Source organism: Ailuropoda melanoleuca, chromosome 11 (assembly GCF_002007445.2).
Source record: "Ailuropoda melanoleuca isolate Jingjing chromosome 11, ASM200744v2, whole genome shotgun sequence".
NCBI classification, from domain to species: Eukaryota; Metazoa; Chordata; class Mammalia; order Carnivora; family Ursidae; genus Ailuropoda; species Ailuropoda melanoleuca.
In genome coordinates, this window is record NC_048228.1 from 81544081 (window position 1) to 81567898 (window position 23818).

The window sequence follows — 23818 nt, forward strand, 5'->3', positions numbered from 1 at the left end:
TCGCGTTCTAAGTCTGTTGTTTCGCGGGTGCCGTACGCGAGTCCGCCTGCTCCCCCGTGCAGGTGGCCCGCCAACCGCCAGCCGTCCCGCGTGCGCTCCCGGAGCTCCCTTCTCAGTCTGCTGTCTCAAGCTAGCGGGTCCGCAGTCTGTCCGCTCCCCCTTGCAGGTGGCTACCGCTTCCCGGCGCCCTGACACGGCGGCTCCCTCCCCCTTCTGTTTAGCTTCCTATATCTGTGCGCGGTTTCACGGCTCCCCGCTTCGTACCTCGATACTCAGCGCTGGAGATGTTCATTTGTAGAGATCCAGATGTATCTTCCTGCGTCTCAGGCTGATTCCGTGGATATTCCTGCTGGTCTGGTACCTATCCAGCTCAACTCAGGGGACCGGCTGAAAAAGGAGTCCCCTACTCCTCCGCCATCTTAACCTCCTCTCTCTACCTTGTTCTCTTCTATCACACAGGACCAGAGGGGCCCATAATCTTATTTTAAATTCCTTTATTATAACTGCATATGTCTTTGACCACATATCTACACCTCTTCAGGATTGCAGCAGAAATCTTCTCTAATCCTACAAATGTGACATGATGTAAAGCAGTAGTTCTCAGGTGGGTTCACTTTTGTTCTCCAGGGGACATCTGGCAATGTCTGTGGACATTTCTTACTCACAGCTAGATATAGTGGTGTTCCTGGTGTTTAGTAAGTAGAGACCGGAGACGCTGCTAATTACCCTACAAAACCTAGGACAGCTCTTCACAAAGAATTATTTGGCTCAAAATGTCAGTGGCGCCCATGTTGAGAATCTCCCATTTAGATAATCTATGAAATCTGTTCAAGCTCTTAAATTCTCTTATTCTGTCATGGTGACACTGAGATGAAGAAAAAGTATCAAGCTTATGAAGAAAGCCCTGTCAACATGATGAAATATATATAATAGGTTCTCATGGTTTCTTTTCTTTTAGAAAATCATCTTTGCAGGTACCATTTTATTTTTCTAGTGAGAATTTTCCTTTTTCCAGTATTCTTCCGAGATGTCTCTAATTTACCGTGTTGCAAAATACTTGAAACCCATACCTAGACATAATACCTTAGCTCTTGTTTGAATGCTAATGGATTGGCTAGATGAATAAAAATGGACAAGAATAAGATCTTAAAAGGCTGTGATATAAAAGAAAGTTTTGTGTAGGTGGGGGTAAGTGATAATGAATGCAAGGATACTATTAAGTGCCCTCGACCTTTAAAGAAGAAAAACAACAGTATACACATTGAGCTGGTTGAGAGCAATCACATCTGAGTGGAATCTTTAACGTTGTTTAAGGACACCAAGAAAAGGTAGAGTGGCAAACTTCATTGGCTCTGTCCACAACTGGGTCAGAAGATAAGGTGTTATGATGCCTCATGTGTGTCCTTTTTATGGGGTTAAGAATGTGTCCTTCTGGTGTGAAAGCATCAGGCTTCTGTAAGGTGTAGACAGAACATCTGTATAAAAACTGGAGAGCCCAAGCAGTGGAAAGAAGGTTCAAATGATAGGATCAAGGATTTGGGTGAAACATTCTCTAGGGTAAAATGTCAGAAAACTTTTGTGTTACTCTCACATCTCCTTCGTTCCTCTCATGGGGTGGGAGCCATAAAACACATGCCTATTCCCTGCACTGTCCCTGCCTCAATTTGCCAAACCAGTATCCAACTTGTTATTATAATGTCTGTAGTTCTTTCTAACAGGAAATGATTTCTCTTTGCATGGAAAAAAAAAAAAGTCAGATGTTAGAGTAATACCATCAGCAGATAGATTAATTGGACTATTTCATATTAGTAATGTATTTTCGGTCAAAAATAGGAGTACCATGGGGCGCCTGGGTGGCACAGCGGTTGAGCGTCTGCCTTCGGCTCAGGGCGTGATCCTGGCATTATGGGATCGAGCCCCACATCAGGCTCCTCCACTGTGAGCCTGCTTCTTCCTCTCCCAATCCCCCTGCTTGTGTTCCCTCTCTCACTGGCTGTCTCTATCTCTGTTGAATAAATAAATAAAATCTTTAAAAAAAAAATAGGAGTACCGATGCAATAAATATTTTAAAAACTTTTTTTATCTTCTAGCCAATAAAATTTTTATAAATGTTTTTAATTAAAGCTTGATTTATATTCAGATTGTCAAAGCAAAATAATCTCTTTCATTATGGTTCTGCATCTGTGTGAATTTAGGATTGTCAATTTAGAGCAACTCCATCCTGTTGTTTATTTTTTAAATCAATTTCTTAAGTCATGATTTTTTCCACATAATTGTATCTTGCAGCAACCTGGAGTTTATAAATACTTTTTTTTTTTTTAAGATTTTATTTATTTATTTGACAGAGATAGAGACAGCCAGCGAGAGAGGGAACACAAGCAGGGGGAGTGGGAGAGGAAGAAGCAGGCTCATAGCGGAGGAGTCTGATGTGGGGCTCGATCCCATAACGCCGGGGTCACGCCCTGAGCTGAAGCCAGACGCTTAACCGCTGTGCCACCCAGGTGCCCCTATAAATATTTCTTATTGGGGATATTTGGTGATAGATTTTAGGTTGGTTAGATATTCAGTCTACTTTGTCTCTGTCTTGGCGAATGTCTCCTAAATCAATCACAGTGACCAACTACTCCAGAATTATTGCTCCGTTCATTACATCCACTGCTCCTTAAATTTGGGATCTAAAAGGAAAGTAATGAAAGTAAATCAAATGTGATTTCTCTGTCAATTTGGTAGCAGACAAACTGGAATCCTCTCAGAAATACATTGCTCTTCTTGTCAGAAAAGGAACAATGTGAAGGATTTCTTTCTCTTAAGATTTTCTTATTCTAACCTGGGGACCAAGTGAAAATTAGCAGAATTTGAAACAAAGGTAGTTGGTTGCAACCACCATTTTTTCTCAGTACAAATAGTTAATGTTTTAGCATTTTGTTAAGATATAAAGTATTACTACCTCTGTCTTTCCATACTTGATGTCTAGTTGCCACATATATTACTATCTGCCTCCCTATCCTATCCGTATCTCTATTCCTGTATCGACATATACATACGTGCATATATATGTATATACATGTGTGTTTGTATATATACATGACTTGCATTTCATTAATCGTATGAGAGTTTTTCTGATTTATGTAACAAATTACAAGCATATGCTTTTGTTTGACATTTTGTTTTCAACAGCTACTTGCTAAATCAAAAATTTTATCAAATAGTAAGTTTAAGAGCTTAGGGTAGTTTAGGGGTTTTCATTTCCTTAATTTTCTCACTTTATCTGAACAATTTTAAATGTTGACATAACAAGTGGGAGCGGATTTTAGAATTATCCAACACTTAATTTCTGCTCCTTCATTGAAGGTAATGAGGTAGCATGCTTTACTTTTATAAAAGTATATGAGAGTAAATAAATTTTCTGTTGCCTCTACTTAGAAATCAATTGTGTATTCTTCAAAAGCAGCATTTTATTTCTTAGAAACATTTTATGCCTTTGCCATTATTGTAATGAGGAGTTAACGAACTTGAAAAGAAAGATAATAGTCCTCAAATTTCTTTTGTACCCCATGGATTATGACTGAGACATTATGATAGGGAGAATAAAACTTCATTTAAATTGCCATTTAGACTTTGTCATAGCTAATCTCATTAGACTGTTTTTTGTTAGCATTATCTCTTGTACTGAGTTAAGCTTCAGTATCTCTATCACGAGTAAACCATAAATGAATACCTTCTGTAAGACTCCAGAATAAATAATTTTTATGTTGCTAAAGTCTTGTTTTAAGCATTAAAGATCTTTAAAATTACCCCAATAGAATGTGATACATTGGAATCAAGTTTTAATGATCTCAATGGGGAAGAAATACTTTTAAGATATAATATGTAACTCAAATGCAGATCCCTGTGGGTTTCTAAATTTAGATTGCTGCATATGACAGATGATTTGGAATTAAATTTGCATTAGAATAGAATAGTTCAAAATGCAACTGCTTCTGGCGAAGACAGACCTGGAAAGCTGAACCATCCACTATGAACTGACTTAGGAAAATAAAAGAAAATTCCAGTGAAAATAGTACGAGTCCATAAATCATAGTCTAGCTGAAATAATTTGCTTTTAACTCTCCATCAAATCTTTTTAAATCCAAATGTGTATAAACGTTGAAGGTAAGCCTAGTCCATGTCAAATGGAAGGATCCTCTTGGAAATTAATGAGTCTTTAATACTCACTATGAAGCATGAATGTTCTGACTTCTTTTAATATTATAATTCTGTATTGAGAAAACCAATTGGTAAGTTTCTATTAGGATCTACCAGGCATCTACTGTGGAAAATTTAAAGGATCGTTAAGCATTATCTTTCCCCACAAGGAACAGAAAATCTAAATGTATGAAGTCTATTTAAATTCTAAGGCTACAAGCACAGCCTGCAGTACATGACCTCTGTAAGCCAGGAAGTTTATGGAGAGCTTTCAGGCACAGAAAAGGGGTTCAATTAATTGGTTATTGACATCTCTTCCAACACTGGATGTCTCTCATTCAACAAAATATCATTTCTTGTTTAGTTTTTCTTATATGGGTTGTTCTCTGTAACAAGACTGTCTTATTCTTTTACTCACTAAAAGTACACACTGAGTAAACTTTTTAAAATATAAATGAATAAAACACTTTGTTAGTGGCCAAGTACTGACAGAATTTCCCAGCAGGGCAGTCTCAGCTTTTATCTGGATAGTTACTGAATGCCTTCCAAAGGAAATTAGCATTGTATTATTATTGAGAAAGTGGAAAATAATCCTTGGTTTCTTGATTTGAATGCTTTGTGAGAGATTAGGGTAGGGAGAATAGAAGGGGTTGCTGGTTGGGATGATATAGTGGTGGGGTCACTGAATTCAGTTTTCGATGTTTTGAGTTTTAGTTATGTGCCCAAGGGTGTATCGTCTAGAAGGGATCTAAGTATCCATCACTGCACACGTTATCTGGTGCATGGATTTAGTCTTTGGAGAATATGACATCATGCAGTTGTAGTGTTAAGGTAGGAACATTAGAGAACTGAGCATAGAATTACCAGCATTAAGGCATGAATGTATCAAATGAGGCCCTATGTGTGAGGAACAATCAAAAAGGTTGCCAGAAAACAAGGACAGAGCAATGTCATGGAATCATCAAAGGAGTAGATTTTAGGGAAAATTGTGTTTAACGATGTAAAATGGTGCACAAGGCCAGGAAAGGCATCAGAACATTATTATTGTGGTAATGATGGTGTTGGTGATCATGATAATAATGACCATTACTTAGAAGTGTCTCAGTATAGAAAACAGAATTCTATGTTACATGTTAAGAGACCTGAATTATAATTATAGGGCATTTGCTCTCTAATCTTGTCACAAAACCTTTGTGAGCCAGTTTTCTCATTTACAAAATGAGATCATATTACCTGTACTTCCTATTTGAGAAAGTTGCATAAGGGACGCCCAACTGGCTCAGTCAAAAGAGCATGCACCTCTTGATCTTGGGGTTATAAATTCGAGGCCCACATTGGGTGCAGAAAGTTAAAAAAAAATCTTAAAAAAATCACATGAGAATCACATGAGATAAAATATATGAATACTTTGGAAGGTCTAAAGGGTTACCTATGTTTTTATTAAGAGTATGCTAAAAACAACATGGTCATTTAATATAAAAATATATTTAGGCGAAATTTTATTTCTAAAAGTTTATTATAATTCAGTGTAACAGTAAAAACAATAAAAAACTAGTTTCTACATTCTGTAATTTTCTGCATTGTCAGTAAAACGGATGGGATTTCTGGCACTTTTCTAGTCAGTCCTTCAGTAGGAATTACATTTATAACTTTATTATTTATGGAGACTAATTGTAGAAGAATGTCAACGGGCTACTAGTTCTATTAAGCATTGCTTCTTCAGTACAAGTAGCATAAAGGGAAATAGACTGGGAGTGAGTCAGGGGACCTATTTGGCTTTTCCTAAGAGATTACTTTCCAGCAGCTATTTGCAGTTTGGTTTCTACTCAGTTGTAGAACTAAATTTTACTGAAATGCATTTTGACTGAATGTTATACAGTGAGTACAATGTATCTGAAATTTTGCTTCCTCCAAATTATAAAGAATACATATGTTCTTTGCCTCACGTGGTTATTTGTCTTTCTCATCCTGACTTATTTTACTTAGCATAATACCCTCTAGGTCCTTCAAAAATAATAATAAAAAAAAAGAATAAATAAACGGAATCAGACCTATAAATACAGAGAACGGGTTGTTTCCAGAGGGAAGGGAATGGGATGGGGAAACTGAGCAAATGGTAAAGGGGAGTGGGAGGTACAGGCTTCCAGTTAGGGAATAAATAGTCAAGAGATTAAAAGGCACAGCGTGGGGTGGGGGGCGCCTAGGTGGCACAGTTAAGGGTCCTACTCTTTGGGCTCAGGTCATGATCTCAGCATGGAGTCTGCTTGGGATTCTGACTCTCCTGCTTCTCCTGCTCATGCTCGCTCTCTCTTTGTGGAATAAATGTTTAAAAAAAAAAAAAAAAGAAAAGCATAGGGGATATAGTCAGTGATATCATAATAGTGTTGTAATGGGACAGACAGTAACTATACTTGTGGTGGACATAACATAAACTTGTCAAATCACTAAATTGTATACCTGAAACTAATGTAACATCGTCAACTATCCTCAAAAAAAAAAAAAAAGAAGAAGAATATACATCCTCTATATAATCAATGTCAAAGGAAAATTTGCCTAATTTTTAATTTGTATGACATTTTTAGCTGTTAGGCAACAAATATTCCCAGTATCACTTGGTTGTGCCATGTTTTCAAGAGGATGTCTCTCCTGGAAGCTGCCCGTTTGTCTCCTTTACAGTTCACAGGCAGAGATGGAATAAGGAATTTTTTCAGATAATGTGCAGCCCTGAAGAAATAATCTTTGCCATCAAAAGAAGGGGGACACATAGAGACCATGAAAAATAGACCTTTTTTTTAAATTCCCTTGTCTTGCTCAGAACACACATAAGAAATACAAGACATAATGATACGTGTTAGTTACTATGCATTTACCCTGTACCAGATGGTAGATTGAATGCTTTGCATTCACCATCTCATTTATTCTTCCTAGTTACTCTACTGGTACTTAACTAGGCCTTCTACAGAGATGGAGAAATTAGGATATGGAGACATTACATAACTCCGTCAAAGTGACCTGCTTATAAGTGGGAGAGCAGACATTTGAATCAAGATGTCTCCAAATCCAGTCCATATGTTCTGTCCTAACCCACCTACTGTACTGAAATCAGGGATAAATCAGGTTTCAGTTTTTTAAACTCTTAAAAACTCAGTCTGTAAATCATAAGGACTTTGGCAGTATAGTTCTTTGTTTTTGCTTTACTGCAGACTTGGTAGTACAGAGAAAAATGATGTCTGTCATCTATTAAACAAGCAGTTACATACTACTTGCTCTGTGCCAAGCACTGTCCTAAGCACGTTTACATACCAAATCCATGGGGTGCTGTAGGTGTCCCCATTTTGCAGCTGAAGAAACAGATTTGGAGATTACTGCCTGAGATTGAGTAGAGGATGCTGCTGTCATTAAAACCCAGTTCCAGGGGCTCCTAGATGGCTCAGTTGGTTGGGCAACTGCCTTCAGCTCTGGTCATGATCCCAGGGTCCTGGAATCAAGTCCCATGTCAGGATCCTTGCTCAGCAGGGAGTCTGCTTCTCCCTCTCTCTCTGCCTGCCGCTCCCCCTCCTCGTGCTCTCTCTCTCTCTTTCTGTCAAATAAATAAAAATAAAATTTAAAAAAAAATCATTTAAAAACAAAATCAAAACCCAGTTCCAAAGTGTGCTTTCAGTCACTGTGTTATGTCAGCTGTCACGTAGGTTGGGGAGGAAAATCCAAAGCACACGTTGTTTTAAAAAGCAAATATGAAATTATCATGTACTTAAGAGCTAAATTGTTAAGCGTATATGGTTTATGCATTCAGGAACTAAATTATATCTTAATGTTTAGAGACATAAATAACAAGTATGGACTAGAATAGTTAGAAAAAATCTCTGTTGATAAGTTGGGTGCAGAAGTAGGATAGAATTTGTATAGTAGCAAGGAGAGTGGAATTTCTCTCAAGTTTATTAAGGTGATCAATTTCAGTCATGCCATGGAGATGAGGATTGGTTTTCCAAACAGTATATTATGATCAACTGAAATATATATATATTTTAATATTTTATAGAGATGGGTAGGAGAAATTCAGTTTATTTAGCCCTTTAACTGTCAGGAAAAGGAGTTTAGACTTTTAATAGTAGGAAAATAAGGCTTTAAATAGAAAAAAAAATTGTAAGGCTTTGAAAGGGAATTGGGCGGAGGGGATTAACGTGTTAAAACACCATTTCATAACACCAATTTGGAATCCTTTGCTGGACCCATTAGAAAAGGGGCATGGAGTTACAGAATCCCGGAATCCCCAGGTAGTGGGTAGAAAGGGCAGGAGTTAGATGATAACACTGGGAATGATATAGAATTGAGCCCCAAAGAGAAATTCTCAAAGAACAATGGCTGACTTGCTAGCTGTCCGCCATGGAGGATAAAGGAGGAGTATGTATTTTAGAAGTACCATTCCTGGATTTATGTTTCTCCCTCCAGCCTCTTTCTGTCTCTGCCTCTCCTTCCCAGGACCCTTCCACCACCTCTACAGATCAGTTCTTTTATTGAGGTTAGGGACCACTAGTTAGGAATTGTTCTTTTTGTATAAGAACTTGAGGTTTTCAGATGATTTGGAAAAACTTTTTTTCTTTTGTTTTCATAGCCCCAGTAATACGACAGTCTATTCTGTTTAAACAAATTTGGCCATTCTGTTTTGTTTCATGCAAGTGACTGTTAAGGGCTTTTCTAATTAATAACAAAATTATAGCACAACTAAGAATACTGTTTGTTTTTTTCTCGTCTCCGCTGTTAACTCGAAAGACACTTTAACTCCAATTACGCTTTCCTTGTCCTAGCAATCAACAAGAAGGGGAGAGGGATTTATAATGTTCTAGAGACAACAGAATGCTGGAATTTTATTGGATAAAAGACAAAGATAGTAAAGGAAATTGTACCCATTAGGGTACATCCCAGAATCTTTCTCTGAAGGAATTAAGTGCTTTGGGGAGTACATTAAATCTTCAGATTTGTTACATTTGGGAAAAAATTAGATGATTTTCCCAAGTTACTTAACAGCTTCTTTTAATACATTAATTATGTCTATAGCGGGTTTCTTTTTCAAGTAAAAGCAAATTTACAGGGTGTGTCTTATGTTTTTTCTTTCCCTTTTTCTCTATTACCTTCTTAGTACATAGGAAGTATTCCATGCTTATTAACTTACACCATGCTGAGGATTGATATCATGGACCCTGTGACACATGAAATCATTGTTTTTGATTGGATCAGAGGGATTAGATGTGTATTGAATGACCATAGCAAAGGGTGTAGCCAGGAGGACTGCTTATGTCGCATTTGAAATACTAGTGCTCTGAAGTTTGGATCTTACAAAAAAAAACACAAAAAACAAAAACTAGAAGATCACTCTGCTGGGAAGGACTATGAAGAGAGCAAGATCTCTTGGAATTCGGAAGCCCAAAGCCTAGCAGGGAGACAGGAGTTCTGGCCAGAATCTCAACAGTTATGAAGCGGAAACCCCACTGCAAAGATCTGAATGGCAGAAATTTGAACTCCAGCTCAGAAGAGACATGCAAAGCAAAAAGCTTATATTCTGACAGACTAGAGTGGAACTCAAACCTGGACAGGGTCTGGACAGCAAGTAGAGTGGACACAGCTGGCATGAACTTTTACTGAACCAGATTCCTGTAGAGCAGAGGACCTCAGTAAGCTTTCTGCCTGGGGTGAAGGGGAGGGATTAAACATATAAGAGGGAAGTACCCCAAAGTTGAGGGACCAAGCAGTACTGGAAAAGTTTGGAAAAGTGAATTATTGGAAGCCGTTTAATTCATAACTTTGATTTTGTTACAAGCTGAGTCGCACATGATGACCCCCAAAGTATGTAGCTTCATTTTTTCCTTTAAGTAGTGGGTAATTTTTCTACAATTTTTAACATTTTAAGATCAGACAGAAATTTAGTTGTGAGAGCTTTTAAAAAGTCTTTAACTTTTATAGAACTTTGTATTTCAAAATTCTTTTCATCCTTCCGTTCTCCTTCACATATATTTTTCTCGAAGCTTTCCTCCTGAGTCCCTTAATAATGTATGCTGCAAGATTTAGCTAATATACTCAATTATATAATGATTAAAATAAATTTTAACAACTATGAACCCAAACACAGCAACAATATTTTTTTCCCCTAAACCTATTTTCTCTTTTACCTACAAATGGTTTACTTAGGCACTGGACATATGATTATTGGTAAAATTTGAAAGGTTTATTAATTTTGACAAAAATCTGAATGAAAAAGTACAATTACAAAATGTGAATAGAATTTGGCTTAAGCAATATATCTGTATCTCACAACTTGATTATAATTTAAACTTTTTAAAAATGGTTTACCTGTTTCTAAACCGTCAGTGTTATAAACGCCTTTCCCCACTTCCCTGTTCTACATCAGCTGAATCACAAAGCCTACTGAATGTTTTTTGAATTGTTCGCTTCTGTCAGCACATACAGCTTTGCTTGTCAGCCCATATTTAACTCATTGTCTCCAAGATTGTACATTACTAGAACCCAGTGCATACCAGACCCTCAGTACTTTATAAAGAAACGAATGATTTGATGTAATATGACTTCCACTGAATAGTTTTATGTTTGTTTTTTTTCTTGACCATCTGGTTGTATTAAAATACATCTTCTTCCTTTTCTTTGGAAAAGTTATTTTTAATTTAAATAGAAGTTATTTAGCTGTAAAATATCATTTGAAATATTTTCTATGGAATTGAATATGAAGTTATATGAGAAGACAAATTTTAGCAATGTTTTTTCAGAAATTACAGTTGCAAACTACCAATAAAGAAGCTATTTTAGTATGACTGTGTGATTAAAAGAATCTATCTGTGGCTAGTATATGTATCATGAAAACTATTGGGGTTTGTTAATTACGTTTGTTTGTACATCTGTGCTTAGCATCAGGGATATGATTATTCTTGGGGGTTTTTCTTCCAGGTATTCATGCCATGCTCATATTTGAGAGTAATTACCAGGAACTGTTTCTATTTTTTAAACTTTCATTTTCTTATGCTGATTATAATTATGAACTTCTATGTATTGTTTGTCATATAAGTACAGGTTTCCCTCAAACCAAGGAAATGTTAGATGTAAGATTAAGAGTTCTTTCTAAAACCATTTGAGTTATTTTGTAAATTTCAGAAGCAGTTCATGAATTATTTAAAAATTGTATCGCCTGACTAGCAGAAAATCGCTAAAGGTTCTGGTCTGGTACATTGTCCCACCCTACATCTTTTTGTAGTCGTTATCTAATACGAGGCCCACAGTCATCTGCAGGATGGGTGTTATTACTCTTATTTTCCAGGAAGGGCAGATGTTGAGACCGTAATAACCATGTCATAGCTGTTTGACTTAAGGGTCCTTTTCCCCCCCACTGTTCTTCAGTGTTCAAGTAGGCAGTTGAATATTGTCTAGATTTTGGGGAGAAAGTTTTAAACTGCAGCTGTGTTGATAAATTCATATAAGTACATATTTGGTGTTCTTACCGAAAAGTATTTTTATAGAATTGGTTGAATGTTTCTAAGTATGGTACATGGCAGTATTGCACATGAAATTTAGTTGTTGATAAATGCTCTGCCTTAGCGGTTTGGCCTTTTTTACTCTTACGTGGTTCAGATGTATAGGATTTTCTTTAGTGCCGTAAGAATTCCTGGATTCCTGAATCAGAATTCTGGGAGAGGCTTCCATTTTTACCTCTGTATATGCATTGTTTTTTTTGAGAGATGCTCAAAAGAAATGTAATGCAAGCCAATTATGTAATTTTAAATTATCTAGTAGCCGCATTAAAAGATACAAAGAAACAGGTGAAATTAATTTTACTAATATAGTTTATCTAAACTCATTATTTAAAATATTATAATTTGATCATGTAATCAGTATTACAAACTTGTGATATTTTTACCTTTTTTGGTACTAGGTCTTTGAAATATGGCATACGTTTCATACTAATAGCATATCTCATTTGGGATTAACCACATTTCAAGGGCTCATTAGCCAGTAGCCAATTGGACAGCATAGGCAGGCCTATATATTATAAGTAGATATGAATATCCTGAAATATGGTGTTCCCAGAAATTAACCATAGGCTTCTTAGTGGTAAGAAACAAGTTATTATTTTCTATTATCAAAATAAAATATAGAAGTGTTTTATATTATATTCCAAATAAATAACAATGTACTTAACTTACAAAAGCAATGTTGTACCTTACAGAGAGGAGGGCCCTGGGAAGTATCAAAGAAGGAGTCTTGAAAATTAAAGAAGAACCATCTAAAATACTGTCTGGAAATAAGTTTCAAGACCGGTATTTTGTTTTACGAGATGGGTATCTCTTTCTCTACAAGGACTCAAAGGTAGTTGTATGTTTAGTATTTAAATATGTATGTATGTTTGTGTAGGGATTAACATTCTCATTTCATACCTCTGTCAGCCCTCTCTTGGCAGTCAGGCCCCGTGGTAAACAGAACGTGCAGTCAGCTGATGATTTCTTGCAGCCTCTGGATATAACATTAATACACTAAGTAACACAGTGAAGAACTTCACATGGCCTTTCTGAGCACTTATTTTTTAGTGCACATAAGTCCTTAATAGTCTAATATGTGTTACATAAGCTAGCATATATCAATCAGCATCTTCATCAATAAAATTCAGAGCCATCAAAAAGGATGAAACCTTACCATTTGTGTGGATGGAACTGGAGGGCATTATGCTGAGTGAAATAAGTCAATCAGAGATAGGCAGTTATATGGTTTCACTCATATGTGGAATATGAAAAACAGCACAGAAGATCATAGAGGAAGTGAGGGAAAACCAGGGAAGAAATCAGAGAAGGAGAAAAACCATGAGAGACTCTTAACTATAGGAAACAAACAGGTTGGCAGAAGGGGAGGTGGGGGGTGGATGGGGTAACTGGGTGATGGGCATTAAGGAGGGCACGTGATGTGATGAGCACTGGATGTTATATGCAGCTAATGAATTACTGAACTCTATATCTGAAACCAATGATGTACTATATGTTGGCTAAAAGTAAAAAAAAAAAAAAAAAAAAAGATTTTATGCCCTGAGGCAAAAGTGGCTTGAGTTTAGCTAATGGAAATTAACAAAATGTGGAATAAAAAGGCAAAAGCCAAATGTTAAAATAAATTTGATTAATATATTTCCTATATGGTTGAATGAATTGACTCATGTAACATCATATTTATCAACTGAATCTCACTGATGTATCCCTGTATATTCGAATTTTCAAAAGCTTTTGTTAAGGAGTTGTGGAATGGCAAGGGGAAATAGAGATGAAAAGGGAATAGATAAATTACGGAATCATAGTAATATTGATTAGTAGCGAAAATCTCGAATCCACTAAATTGGTTGTGTGAATAAATAACTTAAGCTCTCAACCTCAATTTCTGAATCTGTAATATGATGATGATAGTATGAATCCTGTATGCCAGATTACTTTAATGCTTAGTTAAGAATATATGTTCTTTTAAGCCATGAAACATTACATATATAATATGAATATGTATGTAATATGAAACACTATATAGTAATAGCATAGTATGATATACTGGTAATAGCAACGTGCTCATCAAGGCTTCATGGAGAATATTAATAGGCACTTCCCAGAGAGAGAAAAATATATTCGTAGTACATGTATTTGAGAAAGGACTCGTATCCAGAATATGAAGAACAAATCAACAATAAAAAAAAGAACACAATGAAAATTGGGGTGCAGAATTGAACAGACACTACCTGAAAGAAGATGGAGGAATGGCCAATAAACCATTGAACTAAAAGCACTCAATATAGTAGTCCCCAGAGCCATGCAAATTGAAACCACACAATACTATTTTACACCTACTGGTATGACTAAGGATGTTGATTAACTAAAATCCTCATCGATTGCTACTGGAACCATAAGATCACACAATCACTGTGTAGAACTGTTTGGTAGTTTTCAAATATAAATTTATTCATACGTCTGTTCCATGATCCAGCAACTTCATTCCTAGGTATTCTTTCCACAAAGCACATGTTCATAAGCAGCTTTACTCATAAAAGCAAAATCCTGGAAACAGTCCAAATGATTCATCATCAATAAAAGAATGATATATTCATACAATAGAATATTACTGGGCAGTAAAAATGAATACTAATGAATGTAACAACATGGATGAATCTTGGAGTCCTTGTTGAGCAAAAGCAGCTTGATACAAAATAGTACCATATGAGTTTGTCCATAAGAAATCTAAGGACAGGCAAAACCATTTATGATGAAAGAAGTAAGCAAGTGTCTGCCTGGGGTGTGCAGAATCAGGTTGCTGCAGAAACAGGATGATGGAGTCAGTAGGAATCTTTCTAGGGTGATAGAAATAAATGTTCTCTATCCAGTTTTGGGTGGTGATTACAAGGGTGTATGTAGTAACATCTCTACTTCCTTGAAGTTCAGCTAACACCTACACAATAATTTAAATGTAGAATGACAGCAGGATCTAAAGGCACTTTTTTATATTGAATTATAAAATTCATTTGGGTAAACATTGCTTGCATGCTTTAAGTGTGTGGGGCTTTGCTGTGATCTGTTGTGGAGATGTATAAACACAGACCAGACTAGTAACATCTGTGAATGTGTTATGAAGAAAGGATTCATAGGCAGCTTTCCAAAGCTCTGTGGTCTTATTTTGTTATGGCTTCTGTTGAGCTCCCCACATGCTTTCACTGCTTTCCCTATATGTTCCTCCAGCAGAGAGACCTCCATGTGGACATAAATAAATCTGAGTAGCATTCTTCCTTTGATTAAGACAGTGGACTGTCCAGGCAGGGGGGCTAACAAACAGCACTGAATCCTGCAGCCCTTCTATTTAGAGAGCTTTATTAAATACTGTACTCGAACTCCCACCTTATTATTCCATCTGATTGACCCAACAGCAAGTCTGTGTGGGTATCAAATGGTTATTATTTATTACCATTCTTCAGTTTTTCGAGTAGACGAAGAGTGGCGTTTGCAGAAGTAAGGCACGGAAGAATTTGGGGTTATGTGAACTGGACACATCAGATTTTAAGGTTCATGAACTTTAGATTTGTGTTCATGAAAGTAAATTCAGGACTTCACAGTTGATTATTCTAACCATCTAGAACTGAATCTGATTGAATTTTCTTTGGTTTTCTTCAGTGGGTCACCCACTTTGATCTTCGTTAGACTGACTTCCTTAATCCTTGCCCTTCTATATACATTATATGTTGGTTAAGGGTCACTTTTGTAGTTGGATACCTGCTTAGGGTATTTAAAAATGAACGTGAACTTTTTAGTCCCACTAAGGGACCAATGCTTCCATTGTGTAGCAACAGAAGGTTGCTAGAAACGACTAGTAGTCAACAGTGGTGATAGCAGTGCCGTCATAATGGCAGCAACTAACATTCAGGCAGTTGCTCTATAAAAGGTAGCGTTCTATACATTTCACTTGGATTATCTCATTTTATCTTTGTAATAACCCTACGAAATTAGTACTATAATAATTCCACTTTACAGACAAAGAAATGAAGCTTACCAAGATATTACATAACTTGCTCAAGATCCCGTAGCCAGTAAGCAGCAGAGCGTTCATTCCCAAGTGTCGGACTCCGAAGGCTCCATGCAGGGGCTTACTAAACAAATTACAATTTTGCATTATTTTAACTTGGTTAAGTCTTTTTCATTTAAGCAGTACCATATATTCCCAAATATGACAATCCATGCAATTGGGTTTTTTATAGTGTTTTCCCCCAAGCCAAGGTAAATTTAAAAATCTGCCACAGGAAGTTTGTTCATGGATAAGTGTCTTTTTGTTTTGTTTTTATTTTTTCAGATGGATTAATCGTTTAACAGAATATGTTTTAAGAATTTATATCTTTTTGAAAGGTTGAACCTGCTCAGTCTAAGATAATTCATAGAGTGACAGTATCAAATTTGTCTTAAAGAGTAGTTTTGTTTTTTGATGTTTGAAATACTTCTTTTCCCCAGCTTTATTGAGGTATAATTGACAAAAAATTGTTATATATTTACGCTGTACAAGGTGATGTTTTGATACATTACACTTTGTGAAATGATTACTGCAATCAAGCTAATTAACATATCCATTACTTCACATAGTTATCTGTTGGCTGTGTGTGTGTGTGTGTGTGTGTGTGTGGTGAGAACATTTAAGATGTACTCTCTTAGCAAATTTCAAGTATGTGGTACAATAGTAACTGTAGTCATCATGCTACACCTTAGATCTCCAGGACATTCATTCTACATCACTGAAATTTTATACCCTTTGACCAACATCTGTCCATTTACCCCACCATCAACTCCTGACAACAACCATTCTACTTTCTGCTATATTTTCGACTTTTTAAAATTCCATATGTAAGTGAGATACACTATTTGTCAGAAAGACAGTGCTTTTTAAGGAAACTGAACACTTTTTGTTTTTATAACAGTGACCTCAGGTTATGGAATTATAATTATTGTACTTAAAAGTTGTATTTGTACATCTGTCAGAATAAATTAACGCAACTGATAGTTTAATTGGCACATTCAGGCAAGCAGAGGACACTCGACTTATGGTTTTCCTTAAACTACCATTATTTTCAACACATGATTTTATATGGCCGGTTGTTTTTTCATGTTTCTACTCTGTCCCTTTTAATATTGATGGTCGAGTCATTGGCAATGTTAACATTTCCAATTATTTTACAGGAAATAAACAATAGTGAAAACCTCCTAAACTTATTTGAATAAACATTTGGCTCTGGTTTTGACAGTTGCCATTAATATATGTGTGCTTGTATATACTTAGAAGATTTACTGAGAAGGAAGTGGAAATTACAAATTGAAAAGTACATTTAAAAAGACTGTGTTAGAGATAATTTATGAATGCTCATTAACAACAAATTAGGGTAATACACAGGGGAAGATATATTTTGTTTTGAGTTTTCCCTGCACAGAAAATGTTAATTAAAATGTTTTCAGACTTGATTTACATAAAAGGTGAGAAGTTTCAAAGAATATTACCATTACACTGTTAATGGTGTGAAAAAAGCAAGTGGGTAAGGGAGGGGTCATTAAAAGCTGCATGCACTAATAAGCAAACTCCATTTAGTAGCAAGAATAATTTTTTAAGCACACTAATTTAATTGGCTTAGTTAAAAACTTTATTTTGAATTATAGGCCTGAAGTAACACATTAGAGACTTCCTAACAGTGTAGTATATTGAACTTTTTGAAGAAATTCTCCAGAAAATACATACACGTACCAAAAGAGAGAATTGTAATAAACCAACAGTAAAGTTATCTTGCCAAATGAGAGTTCCTTTTATAGAACTTTCCATTCGTATCATTACAGTTCCACTTTATGCATATTCAGTTTAAAGACAGAAACTTAAAAAGCTTTCTTTCCACTGTTGCTGATTTCCTCTCAAATTCTATCATTAGCGCTCTTTTTGGACAGGATATATGGTATAAAGTAATGAGCCTGCATGTCGGGAGTGGCTTGAGAATCCAGACTCTCTGTTGCCAAAGTACTGCAAAATGTAGGCAGCCCTGGACCTCCTGATGTCCTGTTAAAAACGAAGCCTACCTGTTTCAGCACTCCTCCTCTCATTCTGTGCAAATCCTGTCCTACTGCCTCTCACCTGTCCTGGCCTCCTCCCTCGGGACTGAGTCCAAGGGAATGGCGTTCTCAGCTACTGGGAGGGACATTCACCTCAGCAGCCTTCTGATGCAGTCTCTGACAGATGTGGCCGGGCGGCTCCCCTGGATACATTCCTAAATTCTCCTTGCTTTGCCTCTTTCCTCCACAGAGTGCTCACTGCCTTACCAAGCTACCTCAGTGCTCCATATTAGACTTCAGTTCTACTCCTTAACATTCAGTAAAGTCGCACGCTTCAAAGTCAGTACCCCAAAACCAGTCCTCAGTCGGAATAAAAAGACAAAATATATAAAATACCAGAAAATGACCTTCACAAAAAGTACAGGTGGTATGAGAGAAATGACAGAACTTCACTGGTAGTAATAAAATTTATGTAAAGTCTCATATTTATCGATAGGTTTAATGTAATTCTTTTCAAAATCCCAAGGAATTATTTTTAGATTCTGGCAGAAATGATTTGATAATCACTTCAAAGTGTAAACAGATAAGAATACTTGCAAACATTTTGGTGTATAAAAAACAAAATAATTGTGTAGTATTTTCCACCCAACTATCATGGTTATACAATAAACCTGAAATAGTTGAGGTAATATGATCCTGGCATAAAAATGAACAGAGATAGCAGTGGTACCACATAAAGTCAGGTAAAAGGCCTAGTTGTATATTAATGTTTGTTTTTGATAAATATGCGAACATAAATGCCTGTCCAAAGAAAGGTTTGTGTAATAAATACGGCTGGGATAATTCTTAAAATTTTTCAATTTAAATTCTCATCTAGGGGCGCCTGGGTGGCACAGCGGTTAAGCGTCTGCCTTTGGCTCAGGGCATGATCCCGGTGTTATGGGATCAAGCCCCACATCAGGCTCCTCTGCTGGGAGCCTGCTTCTTCCTCTCCCTCTCCCTCTCCCCCTGCTTGTGTTCCCTTTCTCGCTGGCTGTCTCTATCTCTGTCGAATAAATAAAATCTTTAAAAAAAAAAAAAAAAAAAAGAGGTAAAACTTTAAAAATAACAACCCTTCAGATTCCATGGCCATGCAATTCAGTATTTGTCAGCTATGTCAGAACCCTTTAAAGTTGAAGAGATAGTTTAGAAAGTTCAAAAGAGGGACGACTGGGTGGCTGTCGGTTAAGCAGCTGCCTTTGGCTCAGGTCACAATCCCAGGGTCCTGGGATCCAGCCCCACATCAGGCTCCCTGCTCAGTGGGGAGTCTGCTTCTCCCTCTCTCTCTGCCTGCCTCTCCCCCTGCTTATTCTCTCTCTCTCTCTATGTCAAATAAATATTTTTTTTTAAATTTCAAAAGAAAAGATCAATATGACTTCATAAAAATAATAAAAGTAAAACAGAAGTTTGTGTAGAACATTTCATTTAAAAAGACAAGGCAATTTCTTATTTCATATATACAAAGTTAATTCAAACAAGTAAAGACAGATAAATTGTGGACCAAATCAAAAGTGAAAATTGCTCATGAATATATGAGTGTATGTGTAATTGTAAGTAAATATACACTTTCAGTTTGGCCAAAATCTTATTCTTTTTTTTTTTTAATGTTATGTATTTATTTATTTGAGAGAGAGAACAAGAGTGCAAATGTGGGGAGGTGCTGAGCGCAGAGCCCCATACAGGGCTCTATCCCATGACCCCGAGATCACAACCTGAGCCAAAATCAAGAGTCGTTGCTCAACCGACCGAGCCACCCTGCCACCCCCAAAATCTTATTCTTAAACACGTTCCTAGCCTTTAGCCCAGTGATTCCATTTCTAGAAATGTAACCATAAGAGAAAAAAATATCCAAAATAACTGTTTTAAATTATCTACCATGATGATAATAGCAAACATTGATTATAGTGACTAGGAGTAAATTCACCATGTACAGTCCGGGCCTCATCAGTGCCAGAGAGCACTGGTCACCCAAGCATTATTCCTGATAATTGTCTTGCTTGCTTTTGCCTTTATGTTTCCTCTATATCCTCTTAGCCTGTTTTCTCTATGAAAGACAATTTTTAACTTCATAAACGTATTTTCCATCCTTTACTTTTCAAATTCAATTGCTTTCGTGAAGAAAAGACTTCATAGTAATAGTTTAACTTTTATAGAATTTAGAACTAATTTCAGCTAAATTGTACTTAGTACTAAATTTTAGCCAATATTTGCTAAATGGGCTTTTGCATACCATCTTAGGATTCTAACAACTTGTCTGTATTACTGTGTCTCTGAAGTGATGTGTTCTAAATTCCTAATAACAATAGCTGTAATTTACTGTACCCTTATGCTGATTACTGGACTAAATGCTTTATTGACATTTTTCTTATTTAGTCTGTAGAATAATCCTTCACAGTACCCCTTTACTTAATCTTTTTAAAAAAATATTTATTTATTTGAGAGAGAGTATGAGCAGGGGGAGGGGAAGAGTGACAAGCAGACTCCCTGCTGAGCAGGGAGCCAGACATGGGGCTTGATCCCAGGACCCTGAGATCATGACCTGAGCTGAAGGCAGCTGATTAACTGACTGAGCTGTATAGATGCCTCCTTACTCATTTATTCTTAATAATAACCCTATGAGATAATATTTTTATTATCCCTCTTTACTAACAAACAAGAAGAGTAGAGAAAAGTAATGCGAGGTCACAAACTAAGTAGCAACCCAGATTTGCACCCAAGTTTCTATGATCCCAAACCCCTTGCTCTTAGTTATAGATGCTATATGCCTAATACTTGCACAAAAGATTTCCTTCAGAATTCTTAGGGCATGGGGAAAGCAGCTGTCAATAATCATTTCCAAGGCTGTTATTCTTGTAAAATTATTTCAGGTTATCCAAGGATAGATAATAAAATGTGGTTTGATATAAGTTTTAATATAAGTTTGATATAAGTTATTAGAGTATGATGATTCAAGTTTTGCCTGATAGCCTATGTTCCAGGATTTTTAAAAAAATATTAGTTACAGATAAATATGTCAGTATGTGTCTACAGAATAGATAATTGATCCAGAGTAGATATAAATTTTTAATAGTCTACTTTCATTAGTTATTTGTAAAAAATGTTATTAATGTGGATGCTTGAGATAGTTCAGTATGTCCCCATTAAGGTTCATAGTATGTTTTCCATCATCCTGAAATCCAGAAAGTACAGAAAATCATATTGCATTTGGCAATAAAACCTAACATGGAGGCAGTCATCTTAGTTACATGAATGCAGGGTGCTGCCCCAGACAACACTGTAACACCTGGGAACAGATATATATCAGAACTGATAATTTTTCAATTTTTTTGTATTTTAAAATAGAATCATATGCAATATTCTGTTCCCAGGTGTCTTGAATAAAACATTGTGTCTATGTATACATGTACACACATATATAAACATACATGTGTATCCAAAATTTTCTGTTTGAATTTATAACATTGCAGTCAGAACAATCGTCATGTACTAAAAACTTTGTATAACATCCATAAAACATTGGAGAAACTAAACAATTCTAAACTCAGTCATTAATACTCAAGGAAAATTTAAAGATATTTATAAAGTCTGTTTAATTTTACATATTATTTTGTTTTCCTTACAGAGTAGTAAATATGACAAAATGTTTTCTCTTGGTTCAATGAAGTTTTATCTTGGAGTGAAAAAGAAAATGAAGCCTCCAACAAGGTAAAGTTTGAAAGGGAAGGGTTTTGAAAAGTGTAAGTTACAGGAATATGTGTCTATTTAAGGATTTGGAGGTCAGAGGCATTACATGATAGTTAAGCTATGGACAAAATCTTTGAGCTGCCACAAACATGGCAGGGGTCCTGTTGCAGATCAAGGGAACTTCTGTGGGCAGATAAAAAAGCATGATGTTCTCGCTAAACTCAAACTCCTTGGAAATGGCACATCTGCCATGTAAAGCAGGAAATCCCCAGAAGGCCCTGTCTACTGAAAAACACCTGGTTTTTCTCCACATTCCATTCCTTGATCAGTCTCACAACCTGGGGACATAAGGAATGTTCCAGACCGTCCTGCACACAGGAAGACAGCCTCTTGATGCCTGGCTGTGTAATTTGCCCTTTCTGTTTTGCCAAATTTGGTAGTAAACCCACAGCACCCAGGTGGTGGAGAGGAAGTGGACTCTCTTCAACACTGTCCTCCTCTTCAACATTTGAATCATGCCAGCATGTGGTTTATGCCATACTTTCTAATCACAAATATTAATTTGATTAGCTAATTAATGTTTTCACAAATAGGAAACATTTACATGAACTGTTAGATGCTTACGTTGGGTTTCCGTTACTAAAAATTTTTCTCATTTTTGCCTACATGCCTAATTTGTAAACCCAGCAATACACCTGTGTTGCTGTTGACACATTCTTTAATTTCCCACAATCTCAGTAGGAGAGGTATATATCTTGTTTTGGCCATTTTCCTAGATATCTATCCTTCCTCAGCCAAGAGTATCTTCTGAGAGATTTCCCTCACTTTCCCATGATGTCATAGACCCCTTCCGTCCCTCTCCCTTGAGTATATTTAAATTTGTAGCCAAACCACTCACTTGCCATTCACCTCTAGATCAGTCTTACCCATTGAATCATCACTCCTGGGTATCTGTTCTGTTATACATTGCCACCATTGATTAGCTCCTCCTTAATATCAAATCCTGTTTTCAGTTTTGTACAATTTCTCTTTTTTCATATGTATGTGTGTGTTCTTTTTCCCATGTGATTTAGTTGGGGATTGACCGCCTATTCCGAAAAACATCACTGGTAAGTTAAAAGCTGGCAGTTTTTGGATTTGATATATTGATAACTTCAGTAAACAATGTTACTGGCAGATAGATCTACACACAGGAAATGTTTCACCAAAGTGAAGTTGAAAAAAAAATTTTAAATATTTTGAGTCTGAGAAGAAAATAGATTTGCTTCAAGGTTTAGGCCTTTTCAGTCCCAGGTGTCCTACTTGCTAGTGCCTTCCTAAGAGAAATTACGTGAGATTTCTCCCTAGTTTTTATATGAGTGTGGAATCCCAAGCTTTTCTGGGATAAGCAGGCAGAATCCAGTTTTATATAAAGGATAAGAACTAGCCAAAACTTCATATAAAAAAAAAAATCTTGGCCTCAAACCCTTTCTTTGCAAATATGTACTTTTTTCCATTGATGTCACAGGATCTAGCCAGTCTCCCTAGAGATTGTACTGTCTCCTTCTCCCTCCCTAGCTGTATCTAACCAACCACTAAACCGTACGGGATCTGCCTCTTAATTGTCTTTCTGATCAGGCCGTGCCTTCATCTGTGTGAGTTATTGCGGTCATCCTAAGTGTCTTAATGCCTCTAATTTTACTTTTGTTTTCTAGAATATTCTTTATGCAGCCACCAAAGGGGGCTTTCTAAAATGCATTGTGTTTCTTCCCTGCATTAACGCTCTTCTGCAGGATAAAGTTCAGGATTGCTGGCACAACACACAAGACCCTTTAATATGAGGCTCCATCAGCTTTATCTTCCATGGCTTTCCCTTTTTCCTTTTTTTTTTTTAACTTGATAAAACAATAATCTGTCCTTAATTATCATACATTTCTTGCTCCTTCACCTCTCCATGTTTAACGTGTAGTCCCTTTACTGAGCCTTTTTCCACACTATATGCTGATCCCATCTTCTTCCTACAGCTGTGGTACTCAACTACCATTCTTCTTTCAAACCATGGCTCAAATGCCCCAAAAGTCTTATCACATAACTCTCAACTCTGATCATTACTTATTTCTTCTTGGCATCTGTAGTATTTTACACACATGGGTGCTTAATTATAGAGAGGACAGTTTTTTTGGATATGGTAATGGAAAGGAACAATGTCTTTGTGATAATCTAATGAAGGAAGCAAGAATTTTTTTTTTTTACAAATTTCATTTTAACATTTTTTACAAATTGTTTTTCATACAGGAATAAAAATACATAATTACCTTGAAATATCCATGTCATTTTAATATCACTTA

The 23818-nt window shown here is 36.3% G+C and overlaps 1 protein-coding gene across 5 annotated transcripts in view; it reads left to right on the forward strand.

The window, feature by feature from the left end:
• Nucleotides 1-23818, forward strand: part of ARAP2 (ArfGAP with RhoGAP domain, ankyrin repeat and PH domain 2) — a 191473-nt gene that overhangs the window by 146836 nt on the left and 20819 nt on the right. For 4 of the 5 annotated variants that reach the window (XM_002929010.4, XM_034671975.1, XM_034671976.1 and 1 more), the window contains 3 exons: nt 12413-12552; nt 21430-21512; nt 22565-22600. In XM_002929010.4, the coding sequence (XP_002929056.1) occupies nt 12413-12552; nt 21430-21512; nt 22565-22600 (259 nt within the window). Of the gene's footprint in view, nt 1-459; nt 1827-12412; nt 12553-21429; nt 21513-22564; nt 22601-23818 lie in introns of those variants that run through there. The other variant, XM_034671978.1, reaches the window with a different exon arrangement.